The sequence below is a fragment of the Ambystoma mexicanum genome, chromosome 7q (assembly GCF_040938575.1).
Source record: "Ambystoma mexicanum isolate Mex_15411 chromosome 7q, UKY_AmexF1_1, whole genome shotgun sequence".
NCBI lineage: Eukaryota > Metazoa > Chordata > Amphibia > Caudata > Ambystomatidae > Ambystoma > Ambystoma mexicanum.
In genome coordinates this window covers 600,879,384-600,898,415 of record NC_090941.1, presented here as the reverse complement: position 1 = coordinate 600,898,415, position 19,032 = coordinate 600,879,384, and the positions used below count along the sequence as shown (strand labels likewise).

General features: G+C 44.9%; 1 protein-coding gene across 2 annotated transcripts in view; it reads left to right on the top strand.

Moving 5' to 3' along the window:
* The window catches only part of EXOSC8 (exosome component 8), a 639,075-nt gene that overhangs the window by 49,101 nt on the left and 570,942 nt on the right, over window positions 1-19,032 (top strand). Inside the window, exons 1-2 of one of the 2 annotated variants that reach the window (XM_069640786.1) lie at window positions 6,976-7,042; window positions 8,431-8,467. In XM_069640786.1, the coding sequence (XP_069496887.1) occupies window positions 7,020-7,042; window positions 8,431-8,467 (60 nt within the window). In that variant the 5' untranslated portion in view covers window positions 6,976-7,019. Of the gene's footprint in view, window positions 1-6,975; window positions 7,043-8,430; window positions 8,468-19,032 lie in introns of those variants that run through there. The other variant, XM_069640787.1, reaches the window with a different exon arrangement.

Sequence of the window (19,032 nt, the reverse complement as noted above, 5' to 3'; positions counted from 1 at the left end):
TGATTGGATGCTCGAGTCTTACCCAGCGGAATGAATGGGAGATCAACAGTATATCCGGGGACCTCTCACTGCTAGGAATCATGTTCAGAAGTGGTCAGAGCTGAAGTCCAAACTACGAAGAGTAACTGGAGTGAAACTGACGCTTGACCTTGAATCCCCGCTGGAAGAGAAGAATTGCCGTTGCTTTTCTTCATCAATCTGAAAGCTGCTGTGTCTCCACTGACCCAGAGAGGACCGGGTAAGGCGCCCTCTTCCCGAGCTTCGAGGGACCATCGTGCACCAGCTGATCTTTGCCAAAGCTCCCTGGTAGACAGACCTACGACAGGCTGCCGACCGGAGACTGGGACCGCCACGGAATCCCAAAGAGAAGCGCCCGGACTGTTGTCCGCCACCGTCGACGACCGCCGTTGAGAAAGAAGCCGCTGTGCTCCCGTTGCCTAAGAACTCTTGATCCAAGGACGCTCTTGTCTGCATCATCCCGCTGGAGAAGGCCAGGCTGTCGACTCGCCAAGGAGTATCCGCCGGTGGGTTTCCCGCCACCTGAAGACCACAGAGACACCGACGACTTGCTGGGCCACAGTTCTTCAAACTCTTTGCGGTCCAGAACTATCGACATCGAGGTGCCCCTCACGCCTCTTCCTGGCAGGACGTTTACACTTCCCCGTCGACTAGCACGGCCAGGAAAGAAGCTGCCACTTCACTGCCGTAGTTCACCCTGTTCTCTGTCAGATGTTCGACCTGTGACTCCTGCCTTAAAGGGAGGGCACTCAAGAAGGGCCGTCGATTCCCCGATGTGGAACGCTACAACGCCAGGTACTTTGGGGTTGCAAAACTATTGGAAAGTCTCCTGTGAACAATATATGGACTGGGCTTGTGATATATCTTTATTCTACAGGTTGCCCAGGTGGGGGTGGGGGGGCATCTCCACACAGAACTGTGTCTCGGTAGCAGGGTCAGTATTCCGCCAATTTTTCTAACCAACTGCTTTCTTCTATTGTTGGGTTCCCTTATGACCTGATTTGTGTGAAATTTAACCATACAGTTGATGCACTTTAAAGAGATCTAATAGTAATTGTGGTACCACGTAGAACTGTATATTTGCCGTTATAGATAACCGAATACAAAGTGAGTTATCGTGATATTGTACATAACCTTGAATATTATATAAAGACTGTGTTTTAACGAATGCAGTGTGCGGACATTCCTTTGTGGGTGCTTGGGGACTACCCTATACTTAAGAACCAGCACGCATCACCTCCTGAGAAGCTCGGCCTTGATTGCTCGACCACGTACCAATAATAGAGAATCTTGGCTGGGGTCCTGTGTGCCTCTCCTCTGCCATATAGAGAGCAGAAGTACAGACAACCCCCTCTGGCGTCTTTACAAGCACTGCACCAAGTGTGGGCTCCAAAATGTGTTTGTGGAGGACAAGCACCTGCAATGCCTCTACTGCCTGCATCCGGACCACAAGGAAGGAGATTGCGAGATATGCCACGGAAGACGACAAAGGACAGGCACAGTATAATGGCGGCGTGGCTGAACGCCAAGGCCTCTGCCGCATGCCCCGAGCAGAGGCATGCCTCACCCAAGGCCGGTCAGTCTGAGAAGCAGGAGTCCTGTGAGGGTGCCTCATCTATGGGGGCCCAACATATGGACAAGCAACGCAAGTCCAGTTCCACCGGGGTCACTGCGGAAGCGGGTCCCTCGGCAGACAGGGCGTGATCGACATCACCCTCCGTCTCCATTGCCAGCTGGCAATCGGGCCCCTCCTCGAAGTCGTCTAACCCGGCTAAGCTGCGGGAGAAGCCAGAGAAGCCGTGGACGGAGGAGAAGGCCGAGCTGCCCAAGAAGGACCAGGCGGCACAGGAAAAGTCTTTGTTGACGATGGAGCTGTTGGCGGCTGCTCTTTCGAAAGCTAGAGAGGGTAGCCCCCACAGCGCCGAAGGTAACCCTCCATCTGAGGTGAGAAGCCGCTGTGGTGACTTTGACAAGGACAGCCAGCACTCGAGAGAAGGGGACACTGCCTCAGAACCCAGTTTGAGCCCATAGGGGTGGAAAAGAGGGGGGGGGGCAAGGAGGTGCCGTATCAGTCCAAAGCCGTGGAAATTTCATTCACGGAGGACGAGGATATGGAGTCCCTACACACGGTCCACAAGGACGTGGAAGAGGATGACGGCGAGGGGCCTAGTGTTCCGATCATGCCAGTCCCGCCGAGGGATGTCTCTGTACATCCTATCAACCCTTCACACCTTGGTGTCAGAGATCCAGAAAAGGATGCAACAAGGGCCTGTTCCAACGGTTCCCCATGCCCCCGACCAACTGCTGATGAAGAAAAGAAAGCGCCATCCGATGCCCCCTTTTCAGCCTCTGCACCCACATCTGGTCCCATCTCCCCCAGCATACCTGGACAAGGGTACGGATACGGCCACGGTGATGACCATATCGTCGCAGCGGGTCCTCGCAGCCTAGGGCGTTCCCACTGGACAAGGTGGGATCGTTCCACTCTGATCGCCAAAGCCTCAGAGCTGTTGCAGCTCATGCCCGCGGAGACCAGGAAGGAGGGTTTCCTGTAGGAAGACAATCATGGCGGTACCCCTCCTAGAAGATATGTGGAAGGAGGGCCTAGCCCTCTTGAAGAACCTTTGCACGGCTCAGCCAAGTGAGATAGGTTGCAGAAGAAAGTACCGGAATCTGCCCCCACGTGCGTAGGTCGCAACCATCGCCGGATTCGGTGGTTTCGGCAACCGTGAGGAAGCGGTCATCTAACCCATCCTCGTCTTCAGTCCCTCTGGACAGCGAGGGTAAGAAGTTGGACGCCATGGGTAGGAAGGTAATCTACAACGCGGTGTCCACCATCAAGGCGGCCAACGCACTGGTGATCCTAGCCAGATACGACGGGGAGCTGTGGTACAAGCTGGGGCCTATTCTGGAGTTCCTCCCTGACAAGAGGATGGAGGCGATCGCCCTCTTCCAGGAGGGAGAGGGGGTGTCGGATCACACCACCACAGTGGTGCTGCACGTTGCCGACACGGGGCTCCGCCAGATGGAGAACGGTGTTTCCCTTCGTCGCCAAGGCTGGATGAAGGCTACGAATTTCCGTCAGGCGGTCCAAACGACAGAGATAGCCTTTTCGGAAGGCCATTGACGAGTAGTCCCTGCAGGCCATCAAGATGGATACGGAGACGGCCGTGCCCTGGGCACCCTCAACAGCACCGCTCTTCCTTTCGTTCTGCCAGAGGAAAGTTGGGCAGGTCGCTGAAAGCTCTTTCCTCCTTGTACTGTCGGCCTTTCAGATCTACGACCCAGGAAGCCCACAGAGGCCGTTCCTAGGCCTACGGAGAAGGAGGTCAGCGTCGGCGCCAGCAAGGCAGGGCACTGAAGCAGTCCTGAACCGGCCAAGATGTTGCACCCCCACCCATGCACCCTGGTGGGAGGCCGGCTGACGAGGTTCGTCAGCGAGGGGGGGGGAAAGATTACCACCGACAGATGGTGGCGGCCCATCTGTGTCTACGAGGGATACAGGTATGCCCGTACCTGGACGACTGGCTCACCCGGGCCTGCATGCGAGAGTTGGCCGTCAGGCACACATAGGCTGCCGTCAAGCTACTGACGGATTTGAGATTCTCCATCAGTTATCCAAGTCCTGCTTGACACCATTGCAGAATGCGCTGTTCCTGGGAGCCAGACTCCATACAGTGTCCTGCCTGGCATGACCCTCAGATGAGAGGGTAACGGCCATTCAAGGGAAGGTGCAGCGGCTTCTGTCGATGAAGATGGCCACGGTGCGAACCATCAAGTCGTTGCTCGGCATGAGTCTTTCTGCATCTACCTCATCTGGCTCGGAAGGTTACAGATGCAACCTCTTCCAGAGTTCATGGACACTAGCTGGGTACAAGTGTCTGGAAACTTCACGTAAAATATCACTCTGGAGTTCCGTCGGGCGATAAGGTGGTGGGGCAACCGCTCCAACGTTGCCCGTGGAACGTGGTTTTGGAATCCTCCATTCCAGGAAACGGTCCCGTGTCCATGGAAGGCTGGGGAGCCCACACCGGACGTTTGCCCGTGTGAGGCCTGTGGCTGCTGGAGAAGGGTCTCCAGATCAACTTCCTGGAGCTACGGGCAGTGTTCTGGGCCCTCAAGTTGTTCCTTCCGTCTGGAGGGCAAGGTGGTGAGGATCTTCACGGACAACAACACCACAATGTTTTATATCAGGAAATGAGAAGGGGGGGGGGCACTCAATCCCTGGCCCTTTCCCTGGAAGCGCAGGAACTGTGGCTCCGGGCCGTCAGACAAGAAATGTTCTTCGTCCCCCTTCACCTAGAGGGAGTCGAGAACACCATTGCGGACTCCCTCAGCAGGGAGTTGTGCTCCTGCCACTAGTGGGAACTTTGGCAGGACCAGGCGGACTGCATCTTCGCCAAGTGGGGCAGGCCCTAGATCGATCTGTTTGCCACGGCTGCGAATTCCAAATGCCAGACGTTCACCAGCGGATTACATCCGCCAAGGAATCTGGGGGACACGTTCTCCTTCTCGTGGGAAGGAATGTTTCTGTCCGCATTTCATCCATTGCTTCTCCTGCAACGAGTCAACACATTCAGACGGTGTCCGTGCAGGATGATACTCATCACCCCGGTGTGGCCGAGGTAGATTTGGCACCCAGACCTTTTCAGCCTATCGGCGTCGCCTCCGGTCAAGCTACCAGCGGTCCCAGATCTTCTCACGGAGAAGGAGACGCAATCCTGTATCACAACCCAGGATCGCTCAGCCGGAGGACTTGGCTCCTGCATCCCTAGAGTTTGGAGGATATGAGTTGCCGGCAGACTGCAGCGAGGTCCTCGCCAAGGCCAGGGCATTGTCGACTCAGAAGTCCTACGGTCACAAGTGGAAGCGTTTTGCTACGTGGTGCCAGTCGCAGAAGAGTACCCCTCTGAGGGTAACGGCCCTGCAGATTCTTCCGTACTTGCTATCCTTGGCCAAGGCTGGACTGGCGCACGCCCGATCAAAGTACATCTGGTGGCTATCTCCTACTACACCAGGTCTCCAGGATGGTCTTTACTGTGGTCTCATCGGTTTGTCAAGGAGTTCCTCAAAGGAGTTTTTCGATGTTTCGTGCTGGCGAAGGCGCCTGCCCCGGCGTGGGAACTCAACGTGGTTCTGACTAGGCTCATGGGGGATGGGAGGGGCCTTTCGAGCATATGCATCAGGCCCCTCAAGTTCCTCTCGTGGAAAACTGCTTTCCTTGTGGCCATCACCTCCGCCAGGAGGTTGGGTGAGATACGGGCCCTGTCCTGCAAGCCATACCTGACTTTCCACGAATCGAGGGTGGTGCTGCAGACGTACCTCTTTCATGCCAAGGTTCCATTGGAGTTCCACCTCAACGAACCTTAAATGTAAACTGTTTTTTTTCCTGAAAGCTTTGTCTCCGGCTGAGAGGGCCTTGCACTCGCTGTATGTTGCTCGTGCCCTGAAGTTCTACGTGGCACACACGAGTTTTAGAAAGACTTCACAGCTGTTCGTGAGCTTTGGTCCTGTGAACCATGGGAAGGCTTTGTCCAAGGCTTCCATCTCAAGGAGGCTCTCGGGCTCATCGGTTGGCGAACCGACCACAGCCCGGCCATCCGAGAGCCCACTCCACCAGAGCGATTGCTGTGACGACTGCATTCCTGGCTGGTGTGCCCCTGCTGGACATCTGCAGGGCTGCTACATGGAGAACCACGCACACTTTCACAAAGTTCTACTGCGCCGACAGGGATTCCAGGGAGGAGTCCAGAGTCGACCAACCAGTGCTACGCAACCTGTTCGCTTGAGGTGAATCTTTTCCAGAGGTAAGAGTGAATTGCTTCTGTTGAGCCTTGCCACCTCCTGTGGTTGTGTAATGTTGTACTGCTGTACATTCATTATTCATGAGCGTGTGAATCCATGACAGACCCCATGCTGGAGAAGGAACAAGTTACTTACCGCTTTCTTTCCATATCAAGGACTTCCCATACAGGTTGTAGGAAAGGTTAAGACACTGGGTATGATCATGGAGGCATCGATGAGTGCTGATCCTCAAGTCACGCATGTCACAAAGAACTGCCTATATCATCTTGGACTATTAAGAGCGATAAAGCCCTACATCAGTGAAGAGAACTGTACGACAATAGCCAGAGCAATTATACTACTGCGGCTGCACTACAGAAACTCACAAATGCTTAGTGCAATTAAACAGTGCACCACAAAACTCCAACACATACAAAACAATGCCATCAGGATTATCAAGCAGAAACCCAAGACTGAACACATTAGTAATGACAGAAGGGAACTTCATTGGCTCAAAGTGGAAGACAGGGTCTTGTTCAATGCCATGATGCTGCTACATAAATGCCTTTATGGGAAAGCTGCAGCATACCTCAAATCAAAAATGACCAGATATGTTCTAGGCCGCTCATTAAGATCCGAACACAGAGGCCAAATCACAGCAGCTTCCCACAAAAGATCCATTGGAATGGGCAAGGCCTTTTCCATATCCGCAGCTGTCAAATGGAATAGTCTGCCTGTAGACCTAAGACTAGAAACCAACCTTTTGTGCTTCAGGAAAAAGCTGAAAACCCTCTGCTTTAAATAACTCCCAGAACTACGTCACCGTATATTGTCCCATCTCCATGTTATTGCTCCTTGTTGTCTGATGTGTCTTCATGTGGCGTCCTGATGCCTGCGGGCGACCGGCGCAATACAAATAAATGAATAAATAAAATAAATGGGTCTGGCAGGAATTCACATGCAAACCCTCCCTCCTTCCCCTCCGGGGCTATTCTTGTTCATACTGCCACTTTATGTGCTTTCCAAATCTGAACATGGCTGATAGAGGAGGGGCTTAGGGTGAGGACTGTCATTGGCTGGGGGCAGTATGACCCAGATGACAGTGATTGGTTTATGTGAGAAATACAGTTTTGTAAGTGAAACTGTTTCTCTTTTACAGAGGATTCCCAGCCTGACGACGGGAAATATTCATGAGCATGTGAATCCTTGCCAGACCCATGCTGGAGAACAATCGTTACAGGTAAGTAACTTGTTCTTTATACCTCCTTCGTACCTTTCTGTCACTGTCCAGGCTTTAGTTATTTCTCATTTAGGCAGCAGAAATGCCATCTTCAGGTCTTTGCTCCTGCCACCGGGGCACCTCTGAAGACTTTTCTGGTGTTCGGTTGTGCGTTTAATTTATGGTACCGTGTTTGGGATATATTGCCCACATTTTAATTTCGCTTCACTGGCTCCTATTTTACATTAGATAACGATCTTTAAGATCTGCTGCATCACATTTAAAGCACTGGTGCTGTTCACAACTAGCATACCGTGCAACTAACAAGCATTTCTGTGGGATGAGAGACCACTCGAAGTGCTAACCTACTTCTAGTTATTAAGGCATACTCGCCTTCCAGTATGGGCCTTTTTGGTGTTCGCCCCCCCCCCCCTGTGTTTGGAACGCTGTGTCTCCGATTCCCTCACGTCCTACTCTTATTGAGCTGAGGCAAACCCTTTAAACTAATTTGTTTCAAATTGCTTATACATAGGCACAAGTAGCAAATGTAAAATATTTCTGATAACTTGCTTTCTTAATATTAAACTGAATTATTTGTAATATATCTCTACTTTTTGATACAGAACGGATCTAATATGCTCATTTTAATTGTTCGCCCGAGTTTATTACCCCATTGAATGAATTGTTTGTTCTACTTTGCCAGTTGGCCCACTATATTTTGATCCTTAACATTCTAGATTATTTCACCAAAATATAAATTGTTTTCACCAACACTTAACACTCTTGTTGACGTTCAAACACACAAGATGCTGACCATCTATGCCATTCGCACACATCAATTTAAAATCCTTCCATACAGACATCGAACAACAGAACTCTACACCTCTGCAGCCAACCTATATACTACTGACCTGACCAATGCACACTAGCACCAGTTGTTGGGACACATGTGCATGTATGCCCTTGACATAAACCACCTAGAAGCAGACCCTCAACCTGCACTCAAGTACTTCTGAACTGCAGATCTGCACACAGCAGCAAAGCTATACTTAGTTTTCCCTCGTATCCCAATAATTTAACCATCCCCCTTTCTTTCCAATCCATTGGAGCCCATGGAAGCTTAGCAGACAGCATCAGTAACATAATCTAACATAACAAATTTTTATAAATGTTGAATGGGACGCTTCTACATATTGCTAAAGATTTATGTGTAATCCAGTGACGGCTCCAGGGAGTAAAAGAATAACATGTACCGGGCACAATACAAATAAATAAAGAACACCTGATCTTGAATTGATGTGATTTTTATTAACAGATCTTGTTTCGTAAGTGCTCCTGATAATCAAACCTTTGTTCTAATCCTTTTTGTTTTCTACAAGTGATATATTTCCATTTTCATTTTTATTTAGAACTGTGGAGCCTCTTGAATATTACAGAAAATTTCTGGTGAGTTAAAGAAGTCCTCACTTAAGTTGTAAGAGGTGCATTTAGGTGTTGGTAACAGCTGAAAGATGAAGAGTAATTTACAACTCGACTGTTCTTCAGTCACGTGACTACAATATACATTTTCCCACGTTTTGTCCTCTGTAATCAGATGTCGGCTTTTTGTTATTTCTTGCAGTATGATATATGGCATTTATAATGCACCTATAAACAAGTATTTCAATTTATGAATTGTGCCTTGTCCTGAAAATTGAGCACGCAGTTTTAGTATGTACATGACTTGGTATCTGTGTTTTACAATGCATGTTCTTCCTTTTGAAAGGGATCCTATTTTGATTGCCACATTAGTTCATTGATGGTTGTCCTTTGTGAGATCCATCAGCCAAAATCGGTAGACCTAGGCATGGCCGTCCTTCAGTCTGCATAGGAACCTTATTAAGGTCTTTGGGTAAAACTGCAAACTATTGCCCATCAAATGTCCTAGTTTCTCATGCCCTGGAAAAAAATGGGTTTTCTATAGTTTGACACCTTTGAAGAAATGCTTCGAAGAAGGCCTTCCAAATCTCAGGATACTGTTTGGGTGACCTTGTGTCCTAATAATCTCCATAAACTTTACTGCCTAGCATCTGATTTTCTTTATTTCTTTGTATAAGGCTCTTCAGAGGTAAGTGTTCTAGCTTTCTATATATAATATGATTGATTTCTATCGATTACATTCAATTCTAAATGTACCAGTATGAGTCTAAATGTATACAAACACTTGAAATTGTCACCTCTAAATGATTGCGCAGCCGTGAGCAAATGGTAAATGTCCTATTCAAATTGAGTGTGTAACTGGACAACAGATACGGTGAAACAAAGAGTCCAAAGCAAGTAGATTCTTCAGTCAAAATACGCTGTTGAAACAGATTTCATGAAATGATGCAAAAACAAGACTGCCGACACGTGTTTCGACCCAGAACAAAGGGTCCTTTTCAAGGCAAGGCTGTGGTGTTAGTATGATTCATATGCATTCAAATACAGCAATATATTATGTAATCATGCCATAAAGATAAGAACATTTGAAATTTAAACAAAATTAACCAGCAGAGGAAGAAGAGGAGGCCAGGGTTAAAGAAGAGAAATGCAAACAAGAAAGAAAAAAGCCCATATGTACATTACATCATGTCAAAGAGCAAAGCAACTATTTCAATGTGAAACATATTCCAAGTAAATAAGGAGTAAATAAAAAACATTTGATTTATTACCATATATTGTCAAACCAAAAATCGCGGTCGAAGTGCCAATATGTGAATGTCCATATGATGAAAACAAAATAATATGTAAAAAAGAGAGAAAAAAAAAAAAAAACCACTATAACCCTGAATCCTAAATGAATAAACAACTGGTACATTTTTACAATTAGTTAATCCCATGTACACGCATAGTGCAAAGGTAACAAACTTTTGTGCCAATGATCAAAATGCTCATCCCTCATGCGCCTCATGGTGGTAAAATGTATTGTTACATTGTCACCCGTGTGTGATATAAATGTTAGAATGAATAAATGTTTTACCGTATGTTATTCCAACTGCGTTGGAAAACCCAAAGCCCTCCTGGGGGGGCAGATATATGGGCCAATTCTAAAGTAGTTGATTCTCCTCAAGAAAATAAGCAGCAAATAACTGAAAAATACATAAACAAAGAAGCCCAAGGCATGAGTTGCCTTGACAAGAGATCGACTTATGACTTGAATGGGTTGTCAAAAAAATCCAAATACGTAAAAATAATGGGCAGCAATACCTGAAGCAGTCTCTGTTACTGATACATTGTGGTACATTCCCAGTACATGGGAGTTTGTTCAAACGTTGCAACTGCCAAGGAAAGACAATGCATCAAAACCCAATTCCGCAGATGGGTCAAATAACATGAATATTTGTGAAAATCGTTCTAACAGTGAGATACTCTGAAGGTACTGTCAAGCCCATACCTGTGAGTTCAGGGGCTGGTTCCCCACTATGGCCAAAGTCCAAACGCTTCACGAAATCAGTGTTGTGCAGTTCATTCCTTCCATGTGTTTAGAGAAAAGAACCTAAAAATGTGTCACATGACTCAGTCATGTGGTTAAATTTAGTGCATGGAATTGTGGTAATGGTAGTCCTTGTATTAAATAAGGCAAGCGCTTGCATTTTATATGTGCCCTAGAGAATGTCTACATCCGTTAGCACAACTAATAAATATTAAATAAAAGTCTAATGCATAATAAGCTGTAATGGCAGTGTGCATGCAAATAGAAATAATAAAAAAAATTAATTGAAATTAAAAAAAAAAAAAATATTTGAAAAAATCAAAAATCTCTGGAATATTCAATGACAGCAGTGGACGGATGAGCAATTAGAAACTGGCAGCGATTCCTGACGATCTGGGTTGTTTAAAGTAAATACATAAAAACAAACAGGGAATAATGAAAATGCAGTTACTGCAAGTATAGGAAATGTGCACCAGCATTTATGTAAAGCATTACAAAAATACATTTAGTTCCGTGTCCGTGTTGAGACCAAGACTGGTACAACGAAGTTTGGCGATGGTGCGTGCCTCAAGCTGGCGTAAAAGTAATTGACGGTCCCCGCCTCTTGGGTGGGAATGTGCTTGAATGAGCCCAATGAACTTAAGATCTTTTACTGAATCCATTTGATGATTCTGCTGCCAATGAAGTGCAAGAGGCAGCTTCGGATCTTGACTCTTCAGGTGTGCAAAATGTTCTCGAATGCGAACTCGCAGTTCTCTAATAGTAGAACCAACATATACTTTGCGGCATACGCATAAAATAGCATACACCACAAATTTCGATTTACAATTAATAAAATCAGAGATGTGAATTGACAAACCATGGTGGCAACTAAATGTATTTTGAATAAGAGCATATTGGCAAAAATTGCATAGACCACATTTGAAAAAACCAACAGGTTTGGGTGGAAGCCAAGTCAGAGGCTGTGCATGAGTAGGCTTTGGTTGTAAAAACGAAGGGCAGAGTTTGTTGCGCAATGTTTTATTACGAGTAAAGATGAGTTTGGGTGTAGCCGAGACATAAGGCAGAAGCTCTGGGTCAAGTCTCAACAAATGCCAATGTTTGCTTAACAGGCGATAAAGCATACAATGGTCTTCTGAATATTTCGTTATGAACTGTACATACTCCAGACTTGGTCTGGTAGATTCTGTATTCGTAACCAACGTCTGATCCTGAGTGAATGTGTTGATACGATTAAACCCTTGCTTAATGCATTGACTACTATATCCACGTTCATAGAACCTCCGCCTAATCATGCGACACTCATGTTGGAAAGCCATGTCAGTACTGCAATTACGTCTCGCACGATAAAATTCTCCAAATGGGATGTTAGAAATGACAGATTTTTTATGGCAGCTGGAGGCATGCAACATAGCATTAACTGCGGTGGGTTTCCGAAAGGTTTGAGTTTGTAGTTCACCATGTTTATCTGAAGATCAAGGAATTCCATAGACTGAGAGCTCACATGTCCAGAAAATTCTATGCCAAAATTATTACGATTAAGATATTCAGAAAAACCAACAAAGGACGAAGACGTCCCATTCCAAATGACCAGGACGTCATCTATGTAGCGTCTCCATACTATGAGATTCTGTTTATATGGGTGGTCTGTGTATATGTGTTTGTCCTCAAAAAAACCCATGAATAAGTTGGCCAAAGAAGGAGCATATTTTGCACCCATGGCTACTCCTTTCGTCTGTAAATAATATTGATTGTTAAACAAAAACTGGTTATGTGCTAATGTGAAATGCAAGAAATCTTTGATCATGTAAACATGTTGACTGTGTGATGCTGAGTGGTTGCGAAAAGTGTAATCAATGGTTTGAAGAGCTAATCGATGCTGTATCGATGTGTACAATGCTTTAACATCAAACGTGGCTAGAAGATAATTGGGGCACCATTTTAACTGATGTAAAATCTCCAGTGTTTGAGTGGAATCTCGTAGGTAGGCTGGTAATGCTGGTACCATATCCTTGATTGCAGAATCAATGTACTGGGAAAGTCCCTCAGTGGCCCATCCTAAGCCACTCATAATAGGTCGTACCTGGGGTAATGTTGTGTATGCCTTATGAATTTTGGGCAGAAAATACATTGTAGGAATGACCGGATTAGGTCTGTAAAGGAAAACCTTTTCCTCATCTGTCAATGTCCCACGTGAGTGCCAGTCATATAACAAAACTTTCAATTCAGATACCGTCTCTTTGGTAGGGTTGCCAGGTAACAATTGATAACATCCAGGAGTACTCAGATGTTCATTGGCCATAGTAATATAATCTGCAGTATTTAAAATGACAATATTACCACCTTTATCGGCTTCTTTAATGACAATGCTCGTATCCTCAGCAAGATTTTTGAGAGCAGTTTTTTCGGAAAGAGTGAGATTGCTCTTGGTTGACTGAAACTGGGAACGATCTATTTGTTTGTGTATATCTTGAATGACTGCCTGATAAAAGGTGTCTATAACAGTAGCATCAGTAATAGCTGGTACAAATTTGGATCTGGGTTTGTGCTCCATCATTTCAAAATTATGTTGGTGAATGCCTAATTCCTGTTGTAAGCCATTGGAGGTGCTAGCAGTATCAACGTTAAGTGACATAAGAAGTCGTGTGTCTTCTATATCGGAAATGGTTAAGCTACTCAGTGATGGAGAGGCAATATGTGGCCTGTAGATTGCAACTTGTTGATGGAAATACTTTTTAAGTCTAAGCTTGCAAATAAATTTGAATAAATCAATAAGATCAGAATGACAACTCGGTACAAAAGAAAGACCTTTATTCAGAAGGGACAGTTCAGCGGAGGACAAGACCTTACTTGATAAGTTACAAACTAAGTGCGGAGTATCGATTTGGTTGGCAAGTTTTTGGAGCTGGAACGAGTGTGCCTCTTGTTTGTGTTTCTCCCTTTGTCTGGCCCTTGCTCCTCAGTAGGTCGCCCTAAAGGGACAGTGAAGCGAACTGTTTTATTTGATAGAGCAGTTTGGCTAGGGATGTTGCCTTTTTTGTATCGTTTGATTTCAGCTAGAAAGCCTCTGCGTTGGTGCGTAAGAGCAGGAGTAAAACTTTCCTCCCCTTTATCGGTAGCACTGGGTTGATCTTCCTCGGATTCTATCTCAGATGAGACCGGTGTGGTGGTGGGAGTTGCGATTACAGATTTGATGTTATCCTGATCAAATTTCGCCTGAAAGGTATAGACTCGATCATTGTTATAATCCCTTTCGTCACGATAAAATTTACGAAATTTCCGGATTTTCACCTCATCCTGATAGTCCTTGAGTAAAGCATGCATTTTATCATAATTTTTATCTTTAACTGTGTTAGGATTGGCCATTTCGGCTATTTCTTTTTGTAATGCATCAATTTGTGTAGTGACACGTGTGTGTTCACGTTCAGCATGGATAACCAATAACTTGAGCATTTTCTCTGAACTGAGCGTAAGATTTTCTTCCCATTCCTGGGCTAGATCTTGGTCATCATTATGAGTGAAGTCCGGAAAGATAAGAATACGCAGACCTCTAGGAATCATGTTGTGCTCAATATAATTATCGAGTGATACCTTCTCCCAATATTTATTTATTTCTCGTTTGGACAGTCGTTCCAATCGGACAAATTTATTAGAGAGTGTTTCTGTAGCTTTGCTATAATTGGAAAAGGCATTGCTCATGCTACCTTTAGGGGCGAAGAGTGCTACTCTGTCCCTTTCACGATTAGCAATATATTCTGCCATGGTTAACCCCAAAATAGGAGAATGCGACGTGTAGAAAAAGTACAAATACAAAAGCTATGATAACCCTGCAGGCCTCCAAGGCATGGTAAATTGAAAAACAAAATTGAGGTGTGCCGGTGTGGTGAGGCGCTGGGTTAGAACTAAATTTGAGAAGACAAACTAAAGTCAATGAGACCCTTACAAACCAAATAAGATTGGGTTGCTGCACGAAAGAGGGACCAGCAGTCACCTCATAAACTGCTAATAGATACAAACACTTGAAATTGTCACCTCTAAATGATTGCGCAGCCCTGAGCAAATGGTAAATGTCCTATTCAAATTGAGTGTGTAACTGGACAACAGATACGGTGAAACAAAGAGTCCAAAGCAAGTAGATTCTTCAGTCAAAATACGCTGTTGAAACAGATTTTATGAAATGATGCAAAAACAAGACTGCCGACACGTGTTTCGACCCAGAACAACGGGTCCTTTTCAAGGCAAGACTGTGGTGTTAGTATGATTCATATGCATTCAAATACAGCAATATATTATGTAATCGACTGTTCTTCAGTCACGTGACTACAATATACATTTTTCCACGTTTTGTCCTCTGTAATCAGATGTCGGCTTTTTGTTATTTCTTGCAGTATGATATATGGCATTTATAATGCACCTATAAACAAGTATTTCAATTTATGAATTGTGCCTTGTCCTGAAAATTGAGCAAGCAGTTTTAGTATGTACATGACTTGGTATCTGTGTTTTACAATGCATGTTCTTCCTTTTGAAAGGGATCCTATTTTGATTGCCACATTAGTTCATTGATGGTTGTCCTTTGTGAGATCCATCAGCCAAAATCGGTAGACCTAGGCATGGCCGTCCTTCAGTCTGCATAGGAACCTTATTAAGGTCTTTGGGTAAAACTGCAAACTATTGCCCATCAAATGTCCTAGTTTCTCATGCCCTGGAAAAAAATGGGTTTTCTATAGTTTGACACCTTTGAAGAAATGCTTCGAAGAAGGCCTTCCAAATCTCAGGATACTGTTTGGGCGACCTTGTGTCCTGCTAATCTCCATAAACTTTACTGCCTAGCATCTGATTTTCTTTATTTCTTTGTATAAGGCTCTTCAGAGGTAAGTGTTCTAGCTTTCTATATATAATATGATTGATTTCTATCGATTACATTCAATTCTAAATGTACCAGTATGAGTCTAAATGTATACAAACACTTGAAATTGTCACCTCTAAATGATTGCGCAGCCGTGAGCAAATGGTAAATGTCCTATTCAAATTGAGTGTGTAACTGGACAACAGATACGGTGAAACAAAGAGTCCAAAGCAAGTAGATTCTTCAGTCAAAATACGCTGTTGAAACAGATTTCATGAAATGATGCAAAAACAAGACTGCCGACACGTGTTTCGACCCAGAACAAAGGGTCCTTTTCAAGGCAAGGCTGTGGTGTTAGTATGATTCATATGCATTCAAATACAGCAATATATTATGTAATCATGCCATAAAGATAAGAACATTTGAAATTTAAACAAAATTAACCAGCAGAGGAAGAAGAGGAGGCCAGGGTTAAAGAAGAGAAATGCAAACAAGAAAGAAAAAAGCCCATATGTACATTACATCATGTCAAAGAGCAAAGCAACTATTTCAATGTGAAACATATTCCAAGTAAATAAGGAGTAAATAAAAAATATTTGATTTATTACCATATATTGTCGAACCAAAAATCGCGGTGGAAGTGCCAATATGTGAATGTCCATATGATGAAAACAAAATAATATGTAAAAAAGAGAGAAAAAAAAAAAAACACCATAAGCCTGAATCCTAAATGAATAAACAACTGGTACATTTTTACAATTAGTTAATCCCATGTACACGCATAGTGCAAAGGTAACAAACTATTGTGCCAATGATCAAAATGCTCATCCCTCATGCGCCTCATGGTGGTAAAATGTATTGTTACATTGTCACCCGTGTGTGATATAAATGTTAGAATGAATAAATGTTTTACCGTATGTTATTCAAACTGCGTTGGAAAACCCAAAGCCCTCCTGGGGGGGCAGATATATGGGCCAATTCTAAAGTAGTTGATTCTCCTCAAGAAAATAAGCAGCAAATAACTGAAAAATACATAAACAAAGAAGCCCAAGGCATGAGTTGCCTTGACAAGAGATCGACTTATGACTTGAATGGGTTGTCAAAAAAATCCAAATACGTAAAAATAATGGGCAGCAATACCTGAAGCAGTCTCTGTTACTGATACAGTGTGGTACATTCCCAGTACATGGGAATTTGTTCAAACGTTGCAACTGCCAAGGAAAGACAATGCATCAAAACCCAATTCCGCAGATGGGTCAAATAACATGAATATTTGTGAAAATCGTTCTAACAGTGAGATACTCTGAAGGTACTGTCAAGCCCATACCTGTGAGTTCAGGGGCTGGTTCCCCACTATGGCCAAAGTCCAAACGCTTCACGAAATCAGTGTTGTGCAGTTCATTCCTTCCATGTGTTTAGAGAAAAGAACCTAAAAATGTGTCACATGACTCAGTCATGTGGTTAAATTTAGTGCATGGAATTGTGGTAATGGTAGTCCTTGTATTAAATAAGGCAAGATTACAGTGTAACTTAATTTTCTGGATATGCCTTCGTCCATTGACTATCACAGAATCAGACCTGTCAAAGCGTTTAGTGACCAGTGAGTACCGATTGCCATTTGTATAAACCAACGTACAGTTCTGCGGACCAGATCGTTCTTTCGAGTGTGCTGCTGTTGGCCTGCTTGACCCCATATCGGCGGAACAGGGATCTCTACCAAACCAGGGCAGGAGACCAACCAGAGTCTTACCAGAACCAGTCCTGCTCCAGAGGTGGGGTGTGGGAGTTGGGAGATCCCCAGTCTTTGCCCCCATGCATGTACCTTTTTCAATTGATATGGTGCCACTGCCAATCATACCATACCTTGTCGTTTTGATGCTATCTGGGGTTCTTTTTTCCCATTACAGGAATTCCAACACAGTTTGCCCCACAGCAAATGGCACAAATGAGAAAAGAAGCCTGTGGTCCTCATGAAGTCTCCAAAGCACTTGTATTCAAAGAGCAGCACACTGTGTTGAATCAATTGTACTTACCATGGTGTTTGAAAAAAGCAGAGCAGAGTGCATTACTCCGAGGCCCAAAACTAAATTTGGATGTATATGTGCAAAGAGGGCAGAGCCTAAAGAGGCATATGAAAAGTTGCAATGTGAAAACACACCCCAAGGGGAAAGAGCAGCCGTAGATTGGCCCGAAGGGTCACATGAAGCAACAGACCAATGGATAGGAGGAGAAATGATGGGAAGGGAGGAGTATAAAAGGCAGGCCGAAGAATAATAGTGGTGGGTGTGCTTTTGAGTTCAGGAGGAGAGGAGATGGACCAAGAGACTAGGGGAAGTAAGGACGGTGGAGTGAAGCATTGAAGATATTGGGGCAGAGATCATTATAGGAAAGGTGTTGGTGGTACTAAGAGAGAGTGGTACCAGATAGTGAGAGGTAGACTGTGAGTGAGTGAATGCTTAGTTTAAGTGAGAGAGCCTAAGTGGACAGGAGAGACCGGAGAGGAGCAAGGTGAAGGAAGGAGAGGGGAGAGTGTGTGAGGGACAGATGAGTGGAGCATGTGGAGGCAGGAAATGGAGGAGAGGTAGGTAGAAGGGCAAGAGTAGAGCAGAGCAGAGTGAAGAGTAGGGCCATCTTGGAACGTGACGGGAGAGGGCACATGGAGTTGATGCACAATTTTGATAAAACATAATCCCACAATGTGTTCTGGGGATTGTTAACATAGGGAAGCCCTTAGAACAACGCTGGTGGGAAACGGATATGTTTATGGCCTTTTAGGCTTTTACCTTCGCAATTTCTTAGATTGTAGGGTTTACCTTTTTATAGTTACCACGCTGGGGTTTAGGGACACCTGGGTTAGGGAGGTGGGAGCCCACGTTAAGACTAGAGGGGGGACACCCGCTAGTGTGCCCCAATACTGGCTGTTGGCTATATGTCTGCCTTATTGTGTTTTCAATAAAAACTTTTGAACCACACTTTGGAGTCTGGCACTTTGTAAGGCCACCTTAGATAGTAAAAATGACTTTTTACCATAGGTGGTAGCTTCCGGTACATTTCGTTTATTTTTTCTGGGTTCATGACTTGTTTTCTCTCCGCTATGCTTAATCTCAAGCTGGCTGAGTGTGGCTCAGTGGTTTTCGCTCTGCCTTAAGAGTCCATTTGACTCCTAAGGCAGGGGTTCCCCAAATGTATCCCATAGTCTCTCAGTGAGAGTACTCTCTCTGTTAGTCATGTGGCTAGACTGGTGGCGGTATTTCACCTCAGTTAAATAGTTCCACTAGGTAGACTACATTTTACTTGACTGGGGTTCTTTTTGACCCCCTACTCCATTCATATGAATGGAGGTTTTAGGTTTTTGCATCAAAGACCTGAGTGGTAACATAACTAACAAGTGATCCTCTACTGTGATCTGTTTGAGATTTGCAGGTCGCAGGTTAAAATCCTGGCACGGTTGACTCAGCCTTTCAGGTTGATAAAGTGAGTACTACTATCGATTGGCTAGTAATGTAAATCTGCTCTATGGAAAGAGCTTTGGATAAAAGCCTAGAGAAATAACTAGTTGTTATATATTTGTGAGTGTCCCGGGACTGGGAGCTGTAGTCCACCTGAAACCAGTTCTGATTGCCATATGCAGGTGCCTGTCTGGAACAATGTGGATTCATTCCTTTGTGTGGAGACATTTCCAGAATGCCTGGGTATGCTTGGAGGCATGGC